This window comes from Caenorhabditis elegans, chromosome X, assembly GCF_000002985.6.
Source record: "Caenorhabditis elegans chromosome X".
NCBI lineage: Eukaryota > Metazoa > Nematoda > Chromadorea > Rhabditida > Rhabditidae > Caenorhabditis > Caenorhabditis elegans.
This window is the reverse complement of record NC_003284.9, coordinates 8,086,683-8,104,297: the sequence shown is the minus strand read 5'-3', so window position 1 is coordinate 8,104,297 and position 17,615 is coordinate 8,086,683. Positions and strand designations below refer to the sequence as shown.

At 35.1% G+C, this 17,615-nt stretch overlaps 2 protein-coding genes and 1 non-coding gene across 4 annotated transcripts; all 3 read left to right on the top strand.

Moving 5' to 3' along the window:
- Positions 1-5,434: 5,434 nt before the first annotated feature.
- On the top strand, positions 5,435-14,491 carry catp-5 (the record flags this gene model as incomplete). 2 transcript variants are annotated; one of them, NM_001392807.1, is made up of 17 exons in its annotated part: positions 5,435-5,513; positions 7,591-7,636; positions 7,868-8,019; positions 8,468-8,671; positions 8,723-9,015; positions 9,064-9,253; positions 9,295-9,549; positions 9,930-10,280; positions 10,331-10,728; positions 11,122-11,260; positions 11,308-11,412; positions 11,465-11,944; positions 11,992-12,273; positions 12,316-12,477; positions 12,527-12,739; positions 12,786-12,964; positions 13,767-14,491. In NM_001392807.1, the coding sequence occupies 15 exons, from the start codon at positions 7,903-7,905 to the stop codon at positions 13,921-13,923; spliced, it is 3,525 nt and encodes a 1,174-aa protein (NP_001379600.1). The 2 variants fall into 2 exon arrangements, with proteins under 2 accessions (NP_001379600.1, NP_001309699.1); NM_001322625.4 differs by lacking the exon at positions 5,435-5,513 and adding an exon at positions 7,113-7,115 and having other exon boundaries at positions 13,767-13,923.
- On the top strand, positions 6,652-6,867 carry K07E3.10. Its single transcript, NR_071628.1, has one exon. It is a non-coding gene; the product is annotated as an Unclassified non-coding RNA K07E3.10 (non-coding RNA).
- A 1,232-nt stretch (positions 14,492-15,723) lies between the features above and the next one.
- vem-1 lies at positions 15,724-16,743 on the top strand. Its single transcript, NM_001029599.12, has 3 exons — positions 15,724-15,859; positions 15,919-16,170; positions 16,387-16,743. Exons 1-3 carry the CDS (start codon positions 15,737-15,739, stop codon positions 16,561-16,563), a joined length of 552 nt encoding a protein of 183 aa, NP_001024770.1. The 5' UTR covers positions 15,724-15,736; the 3' UTR covers positions 16,564-16,743.
- Positions 16,744-17,615: the final 872 nt, after the last annotated feature.

Genomic DNA, 17,615 nt, shown 5'->3' with positions numbered 1-17,615 from the left:
TTAAATAAAATTTGTTAAAATACGCTGATTAAAATTTGAAATATGAAAATAAGAATAAAGTGAGTATAAAAATCGATAAAAAACGAAAATTTCAAAAAGAGAGAGTTGTTATATTAAAGAGCAGGAGCAGCAAAAATACGACGACGAGTAAGTAAGTGAGCGAGTAGTAAGAGTGAAGAAACGCAGACAACAACGCAAGGCAATTTGAACAGCGAAGGGTATATTATCGTGGCCTGCGCGACAACGACAATTGTTCACCAAGACGTTGTATCGACGGGCTACCCGGTCTTCAGTTGCTATTTGCAACACCTGGAATGCAAATATGGATTAGAATAGAGTATAGTAAATTTTAAAAAAATGTGTAATAGCGGTGGATTACTAGGAAAATATGAAAAGTTATACAAATATATATATATTCATTTATGTTTACAGTATCTATTTTAATTGCATACTTAAATATTCATTTGTTTTTTTTTTTCAATTTTTGAATATGTAAAAAAATCTTGATGTAAAGAAAAAAATTCAGAAGAAAAAATTTAGAGTTGGTTGATTGGTTGATTTAAGGTTTACATGGTGTTTTGTAATCGAACAATTGTTTGGCCTTCTTCAGATATTATAAATCTGATTCTCTGATTTTAAAAAAGTACCACATTTTTCATTTTAGTAAATATCTTGTTTAATGTAATTATAATAACGCCATCTTTGTGATATTTCCAAAAACTCATAGCAGTGTTTTTCATAAAATTGGATCAAGTACAATCTCATAAAAACATCCACAGCCGTTGGTTTTTTCTCTTTCTATAGCTTATAACTTGTACGATTTTCAAAAACAGAGCACGACCGGACACAAGTAACATGTGTTCAAATTTGTTTCCGCTTCAAATAGAATCCGATTCTGTGATGAATTTTGAACCATCGCTCTTTTTGTACTCGTCACTTATTAATATGTGAATGTTAATTGTTTCGTGACTTTTTTAAAATGCACTTTCATTATTTAACTTTCTCTAATTTCACTGTGATTCCTCAACATAAATACCGTACAACTCACAATAGCCAATTGCTCTTGTAAGTATCTACTCGTGCGCTTCACTCGGAACCTTGATTTCAAACTCTCATGGTACCATAGTATTGTAAAATATAAGTAATTTTAGAGTGGTCGTTATTAAAATTTTTAATGACTGTTTCCTCATTGAGAGTCCCTGTTCATGTCACCTTGTAGTGCGCATCAGTGTTGTACAGAAGCCAAAAACTTTCAAAACCGGCTGTTTTTGAAGTTTCTAAGCACTGTAATTTTTAACTACCCAAAATCACCGAAGTTGCCAAAGCGAAAATTTACGAGAACTGGCAATTGCCAAAGTTGCGAACTTTTGATAGTTGTCAAACATATGCGTTTGTTGAACTTGCGTTTTAGAGTGTTTTGAGGGAAATACAGTCATTTTGGAAATACAGTCATTTTTATTTACAGTAAAATTTTTGTATCTTCCAGACTGTCTGAATGCATGCCGCATAGCCCCGATGCGCATAATCTTCCTTTCTTTAAAACATAATGAAATCAAATAACTTCACGTATCACTCACTGTGTGTATGTATATCAAATACCTATGTATTTACGGCATTTTCTCATTTAACTTTGTAACCCCTGCTTGGATTTGTCAAATATTCAACTAATAAGCACATGTCGCAAAAGCTCACACTTTGCTCCATAGCTAATTAAAGATTTTCCATATTGCATTATCAATACCCCGGTATAGCATTAATTTGACGTGAATATAAGTTTTTATTATCAAAAAGCAGTCTACTTCAAAATGTTTCTCTCAGATGTATGCTAGCTTGGCCTCTGGATTGTCTCTCATGATTCTGTATCTCTCAATGAATGTGATCAAGATACACATATGGGGGGTGGGCGGAACGTATGACATAACCGCTAAGAGCAACCGTGTCCAAACGCCAAATAGTCGTCCAGTAAGATGTGGAAAAAATGTCGGTCAGCTGCCTTATTTAAGCTTGCTTTTATAGTTTTTGATTTTCAAGATATTATGGTTTTAAAGGAGGACTAACGGCTCGGACTACTCTGAACGTATAGATTCAAAATGAGCTCAAATGAACGAATTTTCTGTGTCGCAGTCAAACATACCAAAATATATCAAAATTGGTTACCTACCGGTTTTAAATGTACCTTAATCAATGAAATTAAATAAGATAAACTACCAAAATATGCAATAAAAATGACAATTCCAAAAAAAATCAACTTTGGGCAGATACGGCACGGGAAAGCGGCCAAAATCTGAGATTTTAGCTAAAATACGTGTAAATTTTTCGAAATTTTGGAGCCCCATAAAACATTTTTGGAAAATCCTCCGAACCGTTAGTCTTCCTTTAATCTTTCATTTAAAAGTATGAACCCGTATTGTCCTCAATGTGTTGTAATTTTGTAATGTACCAATAGCTGCCTAACTTGCGTTTCAGGCTTTGTCAGATTTTTTTAAAACCCTAACGTGATCCGGCAGTATCTATCCGTCATATATCTCAGTATACAATTAAGTTTCGTTAACAATACTGTTTTCTGGCATTACTAGAATGTCTAAGTGATATACAGTAACAAGGCGAGAACTGGGGGAATTAATTGATTCCATAATATTTTCCATATCTCATGTTTTTGGTGAAACCTTCTAGCTTACATGTATTTGATAGAAGCATATGACTAACAAGAGGAGCGTTATTCTGAAACACAGCGAGTTCTGTTGAATACATCAATCCAAAGTGCTATTGCGAAATTTTGGTAGACACATATGGTATTTCGGGCTAAAAGAGCAACGTTGTCTGAATGATTCGCAGTAATTCGAAAGGATGTTGACACCGTTGTATTCTTCCCCGGCTATTTCAAAAACCACATATTTTTTTAAATATAAAAATACAACCACTATAACACTATGTTTTCATATTACCCTAGTAGTTTCTCATTAATGCTTCTGGGCAGTAAGCTTGGTTTGCGCTTTAGTTTTTATTTTGGACAATCATGGAACTAACAGGCACAGTTAACATGTGTTCATATCCATTTGCGCTGCTCTCGATTCTCGTTGTTTGTTATTTTTAGTATATCTTGTTTTGGTGTCCATCATTTTTCAGTACAAGGCTCAGACATTTGTGAAGCGATTTTTACGATTTTGTAGCAGGTTTCCAGCGACCTACTGAGAAGGTAATTTTAACTTTCGAAAAATATGTCCGCTCGTACCTGCGTTCCTCCTGATTTCTGATGGATTTTTTTAAACACACTGATTTTCTGGTGTACACATTTTTCTGAATGATTTTATGGTCTAAAAATATATTAATGACTTGCAAATATAAACAACAATGTCTCAATTTTCAAAAATGATTTGCTAAGAGAAAAACCCAATTTTTGTTTAAAACCGGTCTTTTCACATTTTACTTCCTCAACCCTAATTCTAACGAATTTCAATAAAAGATTTCGGAATTGTTTCATTATATAAAATAATCAAGGAAGTGAAAAAAAAGGATCTCAGCATACATATATAATCATCGGAAACCAACTTTGATTGATGTCGGCCTTCATCGTTTTATTTTTTCGAACATAAGCTAAATAGTTCGTCTCATCAGATAAGGCAACTGGTTTTGTTGTAATTTTCACCTGATTCTTGAGGTTCGACAAGAGTTTTGTGTTACTTCCTTTACCTCATTGATCTGCAACGTTTTATGCGCGTTTTTTAAAAGTGAAATGAAAAACACTTGGCTGTTATCATTGCTGTTTTTTATTTGCTTTTCACTTGAAGACTATTGTCTGTGACAACAACAGGAGGAAGCAGACAGAATGCGCATAATTCAATCCGCCGACTGTATGAAGTTTAATATTTTCAAATTTAGATTATCAATCATGAGAAGTGATAATTAAAGATTAGTTATCACGTTTCATTTTGTGTATTGAACAGCATTTCTTAGATATTATCGTCATCTCATCAACAAACTCACATGTTTCTCTTGTTAATATTGTACTGAAGATGAACCAGAGTTTTGAAGAGAAAAAGTGATATATGTTTGACAACACATAAATGTTTTGAACATCCTTTTTTCGTTGTATCATCATATCGAATTTGCCACATTTTGTCGCCGGTTTTGTTCAGAAACTTTGCATTTTTTGTCAATTGACCCGACAATCTATTCACATGTGAGCGCCGGTCGCTTACCAAATAGTTTTTGTCTAGTCACAAATCATGAAATACTACATAGACGAATTTTAATTTTGGCATTAGCTAATGTAATAAAGTCTAATGTCCTAGTTGGTCAAAATGTATAGGTAATAATCAATTAAAACCGGCATAATCTAATTTATTTAACCAAACTTCTCAAAAGTTCTCTTAAGTTCACTTTTATAATTTGGCAATTTACCAAAACGTTGACTGAAAAAACATATATTATATAATTTTTTGGAGAGTTTAATTAGGGTGTTCGGTTATTTTATACTATGATAAGTGTATTTAGACAATCTTTAACAATGTGTTTATAAGTTTCAAGAGATTTCCCAACAAATTTGAAGTTTCGGTGGAGTTTTATCAAGTATTCTACACTTTTGGAATATAATTTTCATTCCTTTTATGTATTTTTTAGTAACTGGTGCCGAGCAGTTTGCAACAAAATGAAATTTTAGTGTGAATCTAGCAGTCATTTTGTTATCTGCACCTTCACGTTTCTTCTTCTTTTTTGATAATTTTGTCGGCGAGAGTGCATTTCGCTTATTTGCCGATTCTGCCTTCCATAGGTTTGGTAGCGTTTCAAACAAAATATTTTAATTCCATTCCAAATATTTTTCGTACTCACTGTTGCCCTCTCATTCATCTACATCAATGTAAAGAGTTTGCCGATTTCCGTGTATGAAACTATTTTAAAACTAGACTAACAGAGAGAAAAATACTTGATACAATTACATACCACAAAATTGAACTTTTTCTGCCTTTTCCTGTGTCCTCAACAGTACAATATTACTTTAAAACTAGGTGATTGAGCTTGTTGTTTAACTGAACATCAGTTTATTTTATCAATAGGCTAGTATAACAAAACCTGCCTGATTAAAAAAAAATTATCTAGTGTTCACACCACAACTATCCATCGAATTAGAGCTTCTGACATTTTGATTTTATTTGATAACAAAATTTAATCGTTGATAACCTGACCGGAATAACGTAATTTAAGATGCCTCGCCTACCACTTGACTTTTATGTTCACACCCACGGTCACTGATTTATGAATTAGAAATACTGAGGCTCTCAATTAAGTAGAATGTTTTCTAATAAATTATCAGTTTTTTCCACTTTTATAGATATATGGTTCTATCTTTTTATTAGAATCGACTGTCCATTCTTCCTATCACGCTAAATCAGTATTGTTTCATGTTTTGTTATTTGTTTTTAAAACAACTTTATAGATTAAAATCGCAAACTTCTGAGACCAACATTGGTGAATGCAAACAATTTTTTGCGCCTTGAAAAGACCAAACTTTAGAGGTAAGAATCTGTGTTATCTCCTTCTTCAAAACACTCTAAAAATGCCGTTTTGCTATTTTATTGCTCTTGATGAACGTAAGCACTTGGAATTGGTCTGTGTTGAGAGAAACTATTGTAATTTGTATGAAAAGTCCAACTGATGTCAAATTAATACATTTAATGTGATCAGTTGAAAAAATGATTGATACATGTTCCGAGGCTCGTTGCTTGTTGATTAATTTTTAGTACCTCAAGATAAATGCACTGACATTGTTTTAGAATTGCTATGAGCACACCCATGCAGCTTAATGGGAATATTGAAATATTAAGGTATACTTGCGCATACTGTAAAAGTACGGTCACTGTAGACGAACTATTGAACAAAAATATTGGATTCATGATATGCTTGGAATCAATGTTCCCCATACACGAAAACTCATTTGTATGACACTTAGAAATATAAATTACCGAATTACAATGTAAGCTATTGTCAAAGCTATGGAAATTAATTTTTCCAGAAATAATGTATCGGTTTTTTTCTGATTCTCGATTTTTTTCATACGTGAAATAACCAAACCATGGTCATAAAAAGACTTGAATGCTAATAATTTTTGAAATACGGAAATGAAATGAAATTTCGAGCCCGCGGGCAAATAGCTAATTTCATGGTTTTAATGGTAATAATGGATTTTATGTTTCCACATTTAATCGTGAAAAATCACATTTAGACGCTATGAGTTTTTTGCTATGAGTTTTTTTTAGTTATGAGTTTTTTTTGACGCTATGAGTTTTTTTAGTTTTACAGACAGTTTCTTTATTCTCGAAAAACACATTTTCGATATTTAAGAATATTGAAACTCAATGTGCAATTTGTTTTTCTAACGTACATACCTTATGCCTTTGAACTTTAAAATTTAAAAAATGAGAAACGGAAAGGAATAGTGCTAACATACTACTTTGAATATCATGAAAAAATGTTAATTTGTCTTAAAACAATTATAAACTTGAAAATTGTTACAAAAATTCCTATAGAAACTGAATATATAAAAAACCCACACTATTTTTTGTGATGTGATTATTGTTTCTGTTTGCGACCATTTTTGGCCAAAATCGCCCGCAAAGTAAAATTTCCTATATTTTTGGAACTCTCGAATAGTTTTTTGAAGTATGACTGGATTATGTGGTTTGGCATACGCTTAACTATTTTGTTCTCTTAAGTCAGGAGACGTTTTTTAGAGGGTCCTCTTAAAACTTTTCAATTCGTTACGAATGTTGGTTCTTTCTGATTATTTAATCGGTGATTTGAAAAAAAGTAAGCAGTTTTGATAATAACAAACCACTAATTATGATGTCAAAACAAGAGCGCATACGATTAAGTGACCTAGCAACGGGGACAAAGAGCCAGTAACCAACCCAGTGGCTCTCTTATCAGTTTGGCCTTTTTCTATTTGAGCTGCTAATCAATGCGCCGCAGATACATTACTATCATCATTGTTACACTTTTGTGTGCATGTCTGACGTTTTAAACCCTCTGAAACTCTCAGTTATACTATTGCGTTTGCTCATGCCTTCCAAAGTTTATTTAATATTGGGGATCTAAATTGAAAATCAGAACGCAAAATGGTGAGTTGACTTTTGAAGGAAATTAGAAGAAACTAAATTTTGAAGAAGTTAAAACGTTTAATTTTCATATTTTTGTTATTTTTAGCTAGGCCTGTGGAGTGGGTCGCCCCATTTTTTGTTGGGTCGGCCGGGTCGGGGTCGGGGTCGCATCCCCGGCCCACTTTTGGGTCGGGGTCATGTTCCCGACCCATTTCTTCAAAATTTAACAGAAAATTATCAAAAACTTGAAAAATTATTTTTTGTCAAAAAACACGTCTAAGAGCTGAAAATTATAAAATTATCGTATTTTCATCAATTAAAAAAAAACATACCCTATTTTCAATACCGACCCAAACGGGGACGCGACACCGACCCAAATAGTGGGTCGGGGACGCGAGCCCGACCCAAAATTGGGTTGCGGGTCGACCCATCTCGACCCATTTAACAGGCCTATTTTTAGCTAATGTTTTGATAGTTTTAAAATATAATTTTTCAGACAAGCGAAAGGGAACCACTCCTTGACACGACTACGCGAAACAGAGGTGAGTTTTATTGTTTCTAAATTAGGATCACGATAAGCGAAATAAAATGAAAAGTTATAAATCTGCTGATCAAAATGGTGTTTATAACTGTATTGGTTCTTTTTTTTGTCTGCTTCCAACGTTTCTTCAAAAACAAAAAGAAAACAAACACAAAACAAACACAGTGTTCATTCTTTTTGCGTTTTCCCATACAAAACTAGACAGTTTTTTTTTAATATCATGTTGTTGCAGTGTACGACACTACCGACAATCCATCCACGAAAATTATGAAGCGAGAGAAAGACAATCCAAAGGCAAAGACCACCTCTTTCAATCAAGGAAAATTGAATATTGGAGAAGAGACATGCGACTTGTACGCATACAAGGAAACTATCGGAAGACAGGTATTATTTTGTGAAATAAGATAAATTATATTTTTAAAAAGTTTTTACAAAACAATTTTGAACCTTTTCTCTCTTCATCCGGGTTTTTAAACTTCCGAAGATTTACTTTTTTCGTTTTTAACTTCTAACACAAAGGTCGGCGGGAGTTCATGAAACCTATGAAATTAACGACAGATTTAAATGTTACCAACATAGTTGACATGTTACAGTACTTTTTTCTAAGATTGCAAAAAAAAACAAAAAACGACAAACCATTTTGTCTCACAATACAACGAATTTACAGAAGTTAGTACAAAATAACAAAGTGTCAAAACGCTTTTTGAATTTCAAAATTTGTGGCTGCAACATTGAAGGCAAATGTTGCCTGACACAATTCTTCATGTTCTAGTTTTGACGGAGTGTCTTCCAAGTAATTTTAAACGATTTAAAATAATGCAAACATTTTCAGATTCTATTCTGGCTTCTCACCATTGTCACACTTGGATTCTATCAGCTTCTGGCTTACTGGGTAAAAAGCCTCTTTGTCAAAGTTAGATTCCAGCCGACAAGCCATGACGAGTGTGAATACGTCATGGTCGAAGATATCCATGGAACTCAGACAATCAAGGAAGTATTCAAAGCGGAAAGCGATGTTGGATTGGCTAGACCGACGGTAGTTTTTTTCTTGAAACCAATATATTTTAATATAAAGTTATGGTTTCAGCGGAGCGGGAAGCAGGAAAAAGTCAAGGTCATGCGTTTTTTCACGTATAGAAAAATCAAATACATTTGGTACGAAAAAGATCAAGAATGGTTGAATCCGGCCGACATGGACAGCGCTGCACCTTTCAATATATACCAAAAATTGACCCTGGACGTGATTGGATTGAAAGAGCAAGATGTGATCGCCTCCCGGAAGATATATAATATGAATGCATTAGCTTTGGCACTGACCCCAATTCTCGTGATTTTATTCAAAGAAGTTCTCGGACCATTTTACCTGTTCCAATGTTTTTCGTAGGTGTTTTTTACATTGTCGTATGAAAAATTTATCTCCACATTCAGTGTTGCGCTTTGGTACTCCGACAACTACGCATACTATGCATCTGTGATTGTTATAATTACCGTGGGCAGTGCTGCTGTTGCTGTGTATCAGATGAGAGCACAGGAAAAAAGAATTCGAAATATGGTTGGTGATACAATCAGTGTCATTGTCAGAAGAGATGGACATGATATCACAATCGATGCTTCTGAGGTAAACTTATAAGTTCTCGCGCCGCTATAACATAAACTCAGATCGTCCCAATGGATATTTTGATTCTCCCATCAAACACTTTCATTTTGCCATGCGATTGCCTTTTGATGAATGGAACAGTCATTGTGAATGAGGCGATGCTCACGGGAGAAAGTGTGCCAGTGACAAAAGCATCGCTGAAAGAAGCTGACGAGTGTGGACCAGAAATTCGTCTTTCCAGTGAGCACAATCGACACACACTTTTCTCAGGAACCACTGTATTGCAGACAAGAAACTACAAAGGCCAGCCTGTCATGGTAAGTTTAACTGATGATTTAACTGATATGACTCCTGTATAGAAGTATTGGAAAATTCCAAATTTCTCACGTGAAACAATTGTGATATTTGGAAATGGTTTAAATCAGAACGATTTCTCACTAAAAACGCAGTTGAACCGACCTTGTAAATTAAAAAAAAAGTTTTAAAAATCCTGAACTTTTGTGAAAATTTTCGTTAATCTAGGGGGTCCTACAGCAAATTCGTGTCCTTAAGTATCAGTAAGACTTTTAGTATTTAGGAATGATACGTTTTGTGACACCATAACCATTGCATGGTTATGGTTAAATTAAAATTATAGCGCTAATTCGAGATAAGAATCCTTAAAACCGCTTTAATTGAAAGTAGTGTTAATTTAAAGGCAAGAGTAATCCGCACTGGCTTCTCGACTTTGAAAGGACAGCTTGTTCGGTCGATCATGTATCCCAAACCGCAAGAAAAAGAAGCGTTGAAAGATGTAATGGTGTTCATCCTCGTACTTGGTTTCATCGCACTTATTGGATTCATTTACACGGTTATCGAAATGGTTTCTCGCGGAGAGTCTCTAAAGCACATCATCATCCGATCCCTCGACATCATAACAATTGTTGTGCCGCCAGCGTTACCTGCAGCTATGTCTGTTGGAATCATCAATGCCAATTCTAGACTCAAGAAAAAGAAAATCTTTTGCACCTCGCCAACAACTGTTAATGTTTGTGGTCTGATCAATGTGGTGAGTTGTTCTGATATCGACAACTATTCCAATTATCTTTTTTTTTTGAGGCTTGCTTCGATAAAACAGGAACACTTACTGAGGATGGATTGGACTTCAATTGTTTGAAAGCCATTCGAAAAAACGAAGATGGAAAGCCAGAGTTTACAAGTGAATTTGAAGAGTTAGACCCTGTTAAGCTATCTGCAGAAAATGCAAATCTGAACATTGTGGTCGCTGCTGCAAGTTGTCATTCACTTACCCGAATTGATGGAACACTTCACGGTGACCCACTGGAGCTCATTCTTGTCGAAAAAAGTAAATGGATCATTGAGGAAGCTGTGAATTCCGATGAAGAAACTCAAGATTTTGATACTGTCCAGCCAACTGTTCTCCGTCCACCACCTGAACAAGCAACCTATCATCCTGAGAACAATGAATACTCGGTAATTAAACAACATCCATTCAAGTGAGTTCTTTGATACTACTTTCTTTCTTTGATTTCTTTAATCATTGATACCTAAAAACTTCAAAATTGTTTTCTAAATTCGGGTAAATTTCAATTAACTTGACAGTGCCGTGGCTGCAAAAATATGTTATAGGACCACAAAGTTATCACTTTTGAAAAGCTTAAAATATGCAAAATAATGTAATAGATATACAAAAACTCATGTTCTTCTGTTGATAAATTCATGAATATGTATGTATATTAGTTTTGTAATACGCCAGTTCTACTAATTTTACATGCAGTATTGTTTAAATCAATAATCTAACTGTTCGGTTCATGAATTGAACTATTTATTTCCGGATAGAATACATAATATCGACAAGCAATGATATTTTTCCTAAAATGAGGTTTCAGTTCCGCTCTTCAAAGAATGTCTGTCATCATATCAACACCGTCTGAGCACAGTGCACATGACATGATGGTTTTCACAAAAGGATCCCCCGAAATGATTGCTTCACTCTGCATTCCAGACACCATTCCAGAAGACTATATGGTCTTATTTTGATGCAAACCTTAAAATTACTTAGTTTTCGATTTCAGGAAGTGGTCGACGAGTATGCTCAACGCGGATTCCGTCTCATTGCTGTCGCTTCTAAAGCTGTGCATCTTAATTTTGCAAAAGCACTAAAGACGCCGAGAGATATTGTTAGTAATTTTTTAACAGTTTTTTCTACAGCTTCATTCATCCAAATTACAGATGGAATCAGAATTGGAATTCTTGGGATTGATCGTCATGGAGAACCGATTGAAAGATGTCACGTTGAGTGTCATCAATGAACTTTCTGTTGCCAACATTCGATGCGTAATGGTCACTGGAGATAACTTGCTGACGGCAATGAGTGTTGCTAGAGAGTGTGGAATCATCCGGCCTACAAAGAAAGCTTTTTTGATTACCCACTCTAAAACAGAAAAGGACCCCCTTGGACGTACCAAGCTTTTCATCAAAGAAAGTGTATCTAGCTCCGAAAACGACATTGATACTGATTCCGAAGTGAGAGCATTCGACAGAAAAGCGGTTCTCCGGACGGCAACCTACCAAATGGCCATCGCTGGACCAACTTATAGCGTTATTACTCATGAGTATCCAGAGCTTGTTGATCGAATTACGGCAATGTGTGACGTGTATGCACGAATGGCACCGGACCAAAAAGCTCAATTGATTGGAGCATTGCAAGAGGTTCCGACAGCTATAATTCGCATACCAAATAATTTAATAAATTTCAGATTGGCGCCAAGGTTTCAATGTGTGGTGACGGTGCGAACGATTGTGCAGCTCTTAAAGCCGCTCACGCAGGAATCTCCCTTTCCCAAGCTGAAGCTTCAATTGCCGCCCCATTCACTTCCAACGTCCCAGATATTCGTTGTGTGCCGACCGTCATCAAAGAAGGCAGATGTGCATTAGTCACATCCTATGCAGTTTCGAAATACATGGCAGCTTATTCTCTGAACGAGTTTTTGTCTGTCATGCTATTATATAATGATGGAACAAATATTTCGGACGGCCAGGTGAGAAGGCAATTGAAATAAAATTCGCATAATTAATTTCAGTTCTTGTACATCGATCTTGTTTTAATCACTCTTGTTGCATTGTTTTTGGGAAACACAGAAGCATCGAGAAAGCTTAGTGGAATTCCGCCACCTCGCAGACTGGCCACCAGTGCTTTTTATTTCAGTGTTTTCGGACAAATGTTTTTCAATATTATTACTCAGGTAAGAACAAAGTTAGGTATTTGTCTGTTAAATGGTGAAAACGATTCAGACGACCGGATATCTTCTCGTACGTGGCCAATCCTGGTACGTTCCGAATCCGGAAGAATTGGACAACACAACTACCATGATTGGAACTACTGTCTTCTTCACCAGTTGCTGTATGTATCTTGGTTATGCTTTTGTCTACTCTAAAGGTCATCCTTATCGTCGTTCTGTGTTCACTAACTGGCTTCTTTGTGGAATCATTTTTGTTATTGGCGCCGTATGTCAACTTGCACATTTATAATTTTAAAAGTGTTGTGATTTAGATCAACATGGTGATGATCTTCACAAACATGGGATTCCTTATGAACTTGATGGGATTCGTTTACGTTCCAAGTACATCGATGCGCTTTATTCTCCTCGCAATTTCACTGGCTGGAGTTTTCCTGTCTTTGCTCTACGAACATTTCTTCGTCGAAAAAGTGGTTGCTATTCATTTTGAAAGGTAGCTCTAGAAAAATCTCGTGAGAAATATTTATATAGAAACTTGACGAAATCAGGTGCGATTTGATATTCAAAATTTGTTACTTCGTGAGAATATAACTGATGTATGATTAGAATACGATGTGGTGCAAGTAGAAATCAAAGAATCAAAGAATGCTTTCATAGAAAATTATTTTTTTGAATTGACATCACTAATTTCGAAGGTATAAATTTAACTAAGAAACTTTTTAAACATTTAGAAAATATTTTACCTGAAACATATTATTGAGATTTAATTAGTTTTCTTCTCTCAAGCGGAGACTACAATAGAAAGATTTTAAAGTGTTTGTGTAGCAACTTTATTTCCAAAATAATTTTAATAGATTACCACAGAAATTTATCATAACAATAGTTTTAGTTTTGAAATGATTTTTTTCTGATTTTAAACATAAATATATACTTAACGTTTCACCTGTTAAAAATTGGAAACATTTTCAAAAAAAAATTACACGATTTTTTTTTAACTATTCAATACTACTATTCAAATTTAATTTATATATTGAAAAGTATTTAGGTGCATATATTTTTTGCAGGTGGTGTACGATTAGTATATAAATAATTTACACCCATTCTTTTAGTACTAAAAAATCTAAAACACATGTTGGAACTCTCAGAGTTTTGGAGAATATTGCAAATATAATTAAACTTGAAACTGAAGTAGAAAAATTTGTGTTTAATCGTCAATTTTCAAATTAAAAAAAATGTAAATACTTAAAAATCAACTTCTAAGGTTAATAACATGAAACAATGGATATTTATTTTAGCTATCTGCGCCAGCGACGTCTTCGGAACGGAGATCCATCGCTCTCTGCCTATGAAAAAATACTCGCTGCAATTGGAAGCAGTCCGAGATGGTTTGAAGATGAGATCAATTTGTCGAAATCGATTGACAGAAAAGAGACTATAGAGAGCAAATGTTAATCCCTTGTTATTTGATTTTTAAGATTTGCCCTTATGTCAGTGTCTTCTGCATGAGTACATGCATATTTGCATATTATTAGAATGTTATGTATAAAAAGAAAAAGAGAGCCACCTCTTAACGATAATCCAATTTCTTGTTACGCAGAAACGCCTCGTTTTCCTGTGGACTTTCGATATCTTCAACATGCTGCTATTATCACTCCCATGACCCGTTTCCTATCTGTTTTTATTTCGATTACTACACATCTGCTAGAAACACACGTCACGTGTGATTTGTACTCACCGTTTTCTCCTTTCATACTTTTTAGCCTACAAACCACGAATTGCTTTGTGACTTGACTCAATTTTCTCCCGAAACTTTTTTTCGTCCTCAATTCCCACTACCCATTTTCTTGCTTCTCCCTGTTGCAATATTTTCAATTTCCCATCCAAAAACGGCCCGAGCACGGGTTTTCTTTTCCTTTTTGTAGGTTCACTTCTTCTTTTTCTTCTTCGTTTCTATTTTTTTACACAATCATTGTTCACCTTTGGGCACCCCAGTGAAACATTTGTTTGATAAAAATTGTGTGTTCCACGGCACTAACCACAAAATCTTTGCTACAAATACTACTCGTATTGTTTGTGATGACTGTGGTGAAAGTAAGAAGAATCGAGAGACATTAGGGGACAAATATAAAATAGAAACGATAAGGCGACGAAAACGCACATTCTTCTCGATTTCCGACCGTCAATCGCTGAGTGAATAATTGTTGACGGCAACTGGGAAAATCTGTGAGAAAATAATGTACCATGTTTTCGAATTTCTAAAATTAGAGATAATTTCTTCCGTTTTCTCTTTTACATCTTGTTTTCTTCATTTTACAACAAATCCTTCTTCTTTCTCTTACCGCTTTGTGCACTTGCACTGTAAATGACGGCAACTTACGGACCTAGCGTTCGACGAACACAGTCAAGGACGCTCACACATCGTCGACGGGTTCACCTGCTCTGTTGCAGTGATTTTTGATGTTTTTATTGGTGACTAGTTTTTGACTTTTTACAAAATGTATACTGTTTCTGTTACTTTTTTGCATAAATCATTTTGTTGAATAAGTGTTTCAGGAAATATGATTTTTCGTGAACTCTCACTTGTTTTGGATTACACTTTTTGAATTATATTTTTCATATATTTGCCATAGACTCAAAAAAACTAAAATTTCATTTATTTACAAACATTTTCCCCTAGTGTTTACACTCCATGACTTTTTGCACTTCCCTAGAGAAAAAATTTAAATCAAGTTTAGTAAACATTTGTCATCTCCAAAGTCTCCAGACAACCAAAAGACTTTACTAAAAGTTTTTTTTATTTTCTATTACACTTTACTATATTTTGCACCGAACCATCTTTTGAAACTTTGTGTTTTGAGAAAAATCAAAACTATATTTATTGTTGTTGCTGAAGAGTACACTTTTCATTCAGTTCGAGGGCCCACTTCACTTTTCTTAAATTCGCAACAGTACCTCCGCCACACTATGTGCTATTTCATTGAATTTATGAGACAAGTAGTGAATATCACGTTTGAACTTTTGATCTTTTTGCTTACGTTTCCGCTTCAATCCGTTGAAACCTATAAAATAAATCCGTTTAATCGACGAGGTGGGAGGCGCGTGCCCTTACTCGATCGCGATCATTTAACCAGTTCGAGGCTCGCTGTCTAGAATTGTTTTGTCCTTCTAACGGTTCCCTCGCACTAATGGTTTGATCTATCAACGACCACCATATGTTCGAGTTTCAATTTTATACGTTTGTCATTTTTTCAGCTGTACAGTCACAATGGATCTTAGCTCTTGGTTTGAATTCACAATGTACGACGCGGTCTTCCTTGTCGTCGTTCTCGGATTCTTTTTCTACTGGCTCACCAGATCCGAGCAACCGCTCCCAGCTCCACCAAAAGAAGTAAGTATTTGATTAGCTTCTTTAATGAACATGTATTTTTTCTAAATCCTGAACTTAAGCTCGCCCCATTGCCAATGTCCGATATGACAGTTGAAGAGCTGCGCAAGTACGATGGTGTCAAAAATGAGCACATTCTGTTTGGACTCAACGGAACTATCTATGACGTGACTCGCGGAAAAGGATTTTACGGACCAGGAAAAGCCTACGGTACACTTGCCGGGCATGACGCTACCCGCGCGCTTGGAACCATGGACCAGAATGCTGTTTCTAGCGAGTGGGATGATCATACTGGAATCTCTGCTGACGAGCAGGTAGGCTATGCAGTTTTCTCATGAGTAAGAACGTGAAAGTTCGTTATAAACATTTAATCCTTAAAGTCATTGTTTTATGATTTGTGGTATTTATTCATAACTCAGGCATAAACCATAACTTTTTTGTGTCATCAATATGACATCGAAGCTAATTCAAATGTATATTGCCTCGGTCAGATTGATTGTGAACAAAAAAACCTAAATTGATTTTTACAGGAAACCGCCAACGAATGGGAGACACAGTTCAAATTCAAGTACTTGACTGTTGGACGTCTGGTAAAGAATAGCTCGGAAAAAGCAGATTATGGAAATAGAAAATCGTTTGTTCGTGGAGCCGAGTCTTTGGATTCGATTATCAATGGTGGCGACGAGGGCACAAAAAAGGATAACTAATTGTATTCAAATCCATAATTGTTGCACATTCCAAAACGGTTACATCTTATTTTATGTTCTTTGTATGATATGAAATCCCATTGTCCATCCCTTCTCACCATCTCTCGCAAATTTTATATAAATACTGTGATTTAGTTGTTTTTCAAATCGAAGAATGATTTTGAATAAATGATTTTTGTGTACGCCTTTGAAAAATGTTAATATTTAATATTTACTTCATTATTTTCACTGTTCAATTGCTCCGATAATTTGGATTGTGCAGGTTTTAGGACATTATTGATAAGACTTGTTTTCTTCATTTTAAATCATTTGAAAAAAACATTTGAGAATAACATGTTTTGATTTCTGGTTAATAGAAATAGACACTTTTTAAAAATCAACGTTTCCCAGTTTATAAGAAAAATAATGAGTTTCACATTCAAATTTGCAAGGTAAGAAGTTTTCATGATAAGATCCCAGTCCCATTGTAGTCAAAATGTTGATATGATTATTGTTTTTATCTCGGCAAATTGCTGGGTAAAAAGAGATTTTGCGTCGTATGGATGCCGATAAGATTTCTGTGTTATGCGCGCGCATTGCATGCAAGGCCAGCCGCCGACTGTTATCGATTTTCATGGTCCGCCGCCACGCGTTCGTATTGGACATTTCTGCACTGTGTCCATTATTTTGATATATTGTTAACATATAAGGCAGCAAAAACTTTCAAAAGTATTATTTTCATGTGACAAAAATTGAATTTTGTTCCTTGATACACTGTTTTCATTTTCAAGCAAACATGTTTAATGCGGAAGCTTTGACATCGAAACTGTCGGTGGAACATGTATTTTCCATGAGAATGTCGCTGACAAGCAACTCTAGTCACTCGACACATAAAATCATAGCGATCTTCAGCATAAGATAACAAGGCCAGGCCGTTTTAAAACTCTTCTCATCACTCCCCCACAAACAACAGACCGCTATGCATATTCAACTTTTTCGACGCTTTATTTTTTCACTCTGTCCCCCACCATCGAAATGTGAATATGTGCTAAGTTTCCAATCAGCTTGTCCTC